Source organism: Cherax quadricarinatus, chromosome 82, assembly GCF_038502225.1.
Source record: "Cherax quadricarinatus isolate ZL_2023a chromosome 82, ASM3850222v1, whole genome shotgun sequence".
Taxonomy (NCBI): domain Eukaryota; kingdom Metazoa; phylum Arthropoda; class Malacostraca; order Decapoda; family Parastacidae; genus Cherax; species Cherax quadricarinatus.
The window spans coordinates 7,117,589-7,122,637 of record NC_091373.1 but is presented as its reverse complement, the minus strand read 5'-3'; the positions used below and the strand labels follow the sequence as shown (position 1 = coordinate 7,122,637).

General features: G+C 46.5%; 1 protein-coding gene across 1 annotated transcript in view; it reads right to left on the bottom strand.

Moving 5' to 3' along the window:
* Positions 1 to 395: 395 nt before the first annotated feature.
* LOC128702895 (transcription factor hamlet) overlaps positions 396 to 5,049 on the bottom strand; it is a 110,369-nt gene continuing 105,715 nt past the window's right edge. The window contains exons 5-6 of the mRNA XM_070102581.1: positions 4,237 to 4,369; positions 396 to 3,714 (exon numbers count right to left, since the gene is read on the bottom strand). Of these exons, the coding sequence (XP_069958682.1) occupies positions 1,608 to 3,714; positions 4,237 to 4,369 (2,240 nt within the window). The 3' untranslated portion in view covers positions 396 to 1,607. The remainder of the gene's footprint in view (positions 3,715 to 4,236; positions 4,370 to 5,049) is intronic.

Genomic DNA, 5,049 nt, shown 5'->3' with positions numbered 1-5,049 from the left:
GATGATTGTGGTTGAAAGTTAGTTGTGGTAGTGATTGTGGTTGAAGGTTAATTGTGGTAGTGATGATTGTGGTTGAAGATTAGTTGTGGTAGTGATGAATGTGGTAGAATGTTAGTTGTGGTAGTGATGATTGTGGTTGAATGTTAGTTGTGGTAGTGATGATTGTGGTTGAATGTTAGTTGTGGTAATGATAATTGTGGTTGAGGGTAAGTCGTTATGGTAGCCTTGAATATGGTTGAAAGTTAGTTATGGTGGGAGTGATCCATCTGATTGTTCCTGAAGGTTAGAGGAACGTTACAATAACGTCTCCAAGTAACAATCAACAGAAATACAAACCTTCCTCCCCACACCCAAAAAAAAAAAAAGAAAAAAAAAAAAGAAAATAAAAGGCACAATAACAGTTCATTATCTTTTATTAACAAAATATAATATATCAACGAGTTATTTACATATAGCAGACTACCATAGAGGTTAGAAACAAAAGAAGAACTCGTCCATTGCACACGACTCAAACCTAGTGTCTCCACACAACTATTACAGTGTTACTGGGGTGGAACTCTCTCTTACGATAGGCAGGAAAAAGGGTCAGACATGGCAACCATATTTAAAAAAAAAAATGAGGTAACCCCGTATATATATATATTATTTTCTTTCCTAAAAACATTTTTTGGAAAAATGAGACCCCAACCCCCATTTTTTTTTTTTTACTTTTAATTTTATCCCCTCTCTCTCTCTCTCTCTCTCTCTTCCTTCTCTTCTTTATTGTTTTTTTTTGGGGGGGTTTTTTAAAAACGATTGATCAGTACTCTGGTTTTTGTTTGGTTTGTCTTGATGGAGGAGGAGGAGGGGGAAGAAATGCATCCTGGGGGATTGCTGGGAGCCTCCATTTTTTTCTTTTATTATTTTTCTCGGAAAAAAAATATGATTTGATCTTTGGTAATCGGAAACATTAACGCTAAAAATTTCTTTTAATTTCGGTACTTTTTTTCTGTAGTTTTATACTGAGGAAAACACTGGAGAGTCTGTCTTTATTTTTCTTCAGTCCAAATAAATAATTTCTTTACTGATGATGACAAATTATATATATATATATATATATATATATATATATATATATATATATATATATATATATATATATATATATATATATATATATATATATATATATATATATATATATATATTAACCGGGATTTACTGGGTTGTAATTGAACGTAGAGGAAATTTGGATTCCTTTCGTATTTTGGGAAAAACAACTCCCCTTCAATAGTCGCCTGCAGAGGCTGCATCGTCCACCATGGAGTATATACAGCCAGTCACTGTTAGAGGCAAGTCCAGTTATCCTGACAGGAATGGCCCTGCTAGTTACACTGACAGGGAGGGTCCTGCTAGTTACACTGACAGGGAGGGTCCTGCTAATCACCCTGACAGGTAAGGGCCCAGTCAGCCATTAATGAGGTTAGCTTGAGTTTATTTCTGGATCGTTAATGGTAAACATTTACACTCCCCTGCATCTCTATGAGTGGGGGTATCCTGGGCTCTCTTTATTTGGCTTTTGCGGCGTGATACCACTGAAGAACAAGCTTGTTCTTGTTATTGTGCTGCTACTCCACTCGTACCCTCTTGGGTGTGCACTCTGAGCTCACCACATCTTCATTCGAAGTCGTCACGTCGATATGGTCCTTGTCAATGTCCTCGTCCATCGCTTCATCGTCTCCGACAACATCGTCTGTGGTTGAATCCGTCACTTTGTCGACGAAAGAACGAATCTCGTCGCTGAAGTAGTTGGTCGACGTGTCGACGGTGGAGCTGCTGGAGTCCGGAGCCTCTGGAGAGTCCGGGGGGTTGGGACCTTCCAGTTCGTGTTTCTTGAGGTGTCGGTCGAGGTTGGTCTGCTGGCCGAAGCAGCGGTCACACAGCGGACACTTGAAGGGCTTCTCCTTGTTGTGTATATTACGCACGTGACGCTGCAAGTTGGACGAGATGCTGAAGGAACGCTCGCAGTACTTACACTTGTAGGGCTGCTCACCTGTGTGAGTCCGCAGGTGACGGGTCAAGTTGGCCGACCGCGGGAACACTTTGCCGCAGAACTTACAGGAGTAGCGATCTTTAGCGCGGGGCATGTGAGACGCCATCAGGTCATACGGGCGACTGATGTCCCCGTATGGGCGTCCAGCGTTGGACATATGAGCCTTCAGCATATCAAGACCTGTAGTGCGGTTGAGACCGAGGCCCATACCGGCCATGCTGGTGGGAGGGAAGTAGGGCGGCAGCATAGGGTAGCGGCTGCCCGCCAGACCTCCCCCAGGTATTAACGGACTGCGGTCTAAGCTGCGGTCAAGAGTGCGGTACATATCGAGGAGAGCTGCCGGGTGTAGAGGTCGAGGATATGCCAGTGGCAGTTTAGTCGGCGTGTCTAGTAACGAGGGTGGCTGAGGTGGAGGTGGTGCAGCGGAGGAGGTTGTGGTATCCTTCAATAGTTCACTGATGCGCAGGAATGGGTGGTCGGGGCGAGGTCTCGGCTCCTCTACTGACTTAACCTCAGCAGGCGCTGGAGAGCGGAGCCTTTCTTCCATGGAATCGCTACTGTGGGAGAGGATATCAAACCTGCCGAGAAAAAGTTCGTCTTTTTCGCCTTCTTTGCGCCTGAGGGTCAAGTCCAGAGGCTGTTCTTTCCTCTCTGGAGGTCCTCGAGTTGACTCTGCGCTCACCTCCTTCTTCGGCGGCTCTGGTGTCCTCCTCCGGAACTCTGGAAGTTCCCTGTGTTCGTCGGAAACATCGTTGGGCTCTGATCTGCGCGGCGACTCTCTCATAGGGAACACCGACGCTTGTTTGGGTGAGTGTGATGGAGAGAGTCGGGTCGGGGGCTGCAGAGACGCGGGTTCTCTGCTTGCAGACTCTGTGGAATCAGGTCGGGGAGATATTTGCATGCGACAACCCAGGTCGTTAGACTCCTTCTCCTCTTTAGGAATCGAGAAGGGTTGCTCACGGGAACTGGTATTCTGGAAGGGCAGGAGGAGAGATGAGGTTAGAAGCGGGTGTTGGGGTCCACCCACCAGGGAGGGCAAGGAAGGGAACATAGGGTATCCTGAGAGCAGCGAGGGCGGAAGAAGGGGCAGTGGTGGCCGTGGATACATCATGAAGGGATTAGGTGGCGAGGAGGATACGTTGCTCATGGACAAGCCGGTATGAGACTGCTTGTTGTCGTGCATGGAGGGCGGTCCTGGGGGCAACGACAATGACGGCGCTGTGTCACAGAATCTCTTGTGCTTCGCCAGCGACGTCACCGTCGAGAACGCCTGTCCGCACTTGGTGCATTTGATCTGTAGGCGACAGTCGGCGTGCATGCGCTTGTGGCGGCACAGGTTACTGAACTGCGTGTACGCCTTGAAGCACACCTCGCACTGGAAGGGCTTCACGGACGAGTGTATGTGCGTGTGTTGCTTGAGTCCTGAGCTAGTGGCGAAGGTCTTCCCGCACTCCGGGCATGCGTGAGATCGAGCCCCCGCGTGTTGGTTGCGTATGTGCTTCTGCAGCACCATGGCGTCGGTGAAGACCCGCGGGCAGTTCTCACACGGGTACCGCTTGTACTCTCCGTGTACCGTCTTATGCTGGATGAGGTTCGGTCGCCAGGCGAAGGCTCTAGGGCAGTAATCGCAACGGTACTGACCGGCGGCGAAGCCGTGAGCCGTCACTAGATGGTCGTCCAGCCTGTAGACAGAGAGATCTGGTGAGTTTGTGGAGAGAGAGATATCTGGTGAGTCTGTGACTCCTAGTATATGAGTGAATGTGAATCTTCTTCAAAAATATGAATGTTTGAGTGTCTCAGCTACTGGACCCTCCTCTCTGCTGGCATCTGTGTGTGTGTGTGTGTGTGTGTGTGTACAAACACAAGACTACATCTCTAATAACCAGTGAAATATTACGAAGCAAAATATTTGACGAATGCTTCTGTCTCCGATTTTTTTTTTGGGGGGGGGGGGGAAATTTACCAAATTTTAAAAAACACTGACACACAGTTCCTCCCCCCCCCCCCCCCCAAAAAAAAAAAAAAAAAAAAAAAAAAAAAAAAAAAATCTTATTATCACACTGGCTGAACAGAAACCTTGAGCTGAATAATACACAAACACACGGGTTTAGCCCTTTAAATGAACACGTGTGGGGAAGGGGGGAAGGGGGGATGTAGCTCCAATTCCTCGGATCAAGAAGAAGAGGAAAGGTTATTGAACTTACTCGTCGTAGTCTGTGAAATTCTTGTCGCACTGGAGACACCTGAACCTGGCCAGGTCATCGTCCTCGTCGTCCTCGTCATCGTCTCCGGTGTTCTCTGAACGGTCCTCGGGCGAGCCCACTTCCACCTGGTCATCTGCAACACAAGGTGAACACCTGCGTTAAACACCTGCCTTCATCATCTGCGTCGACTTAAATAACTGCGTTAGTTTAAAAACCTGTGCTGACTTAAATATCTGCGTTAACTACACTCCTACGCTAACTTACACACCTACGTTAACTTAAACACCTGCATTAACTTAAACGCCCGTCACGATAACTCATTTATTCTCGTTAAAATATTTAGCTCAAATACCCACTCGAACAAGCCCGAGTCGGACCGAAACGTCGTCATACGCCCGTGTCTCCCAGGTTGCGGGTTATTGGCATCCTAACCCTCTCTTGTATGTATTTAACTCATTTTTAAAACCGAATACTGCCTAACAATTTGATTTCCCCTATTTTTTTCCCTTATCATGTTACCCAATTACGGCAGCCAGTTCTTCAGTCAGATCAGCAACTTTCACACGAACTGGGCTCCGTTTTGTTTTACACGGTCAGAACGCCACTGAATTTTTAAAATTCTTTTATTCTCGGTTAGGTTTAGGTTAGGTTAGGTTAGGTTAGGTTAGGTTAGGTTAGGTTAGGTTAGGTTAGATATACGTATATTAACGTATATTTACATATAAATACCTGTGTGTATGTATTCTGTGTATGAATGAGTGAAGGATTAATGGATTGTACAGCCCAGCGACTATACATACACACACACACACA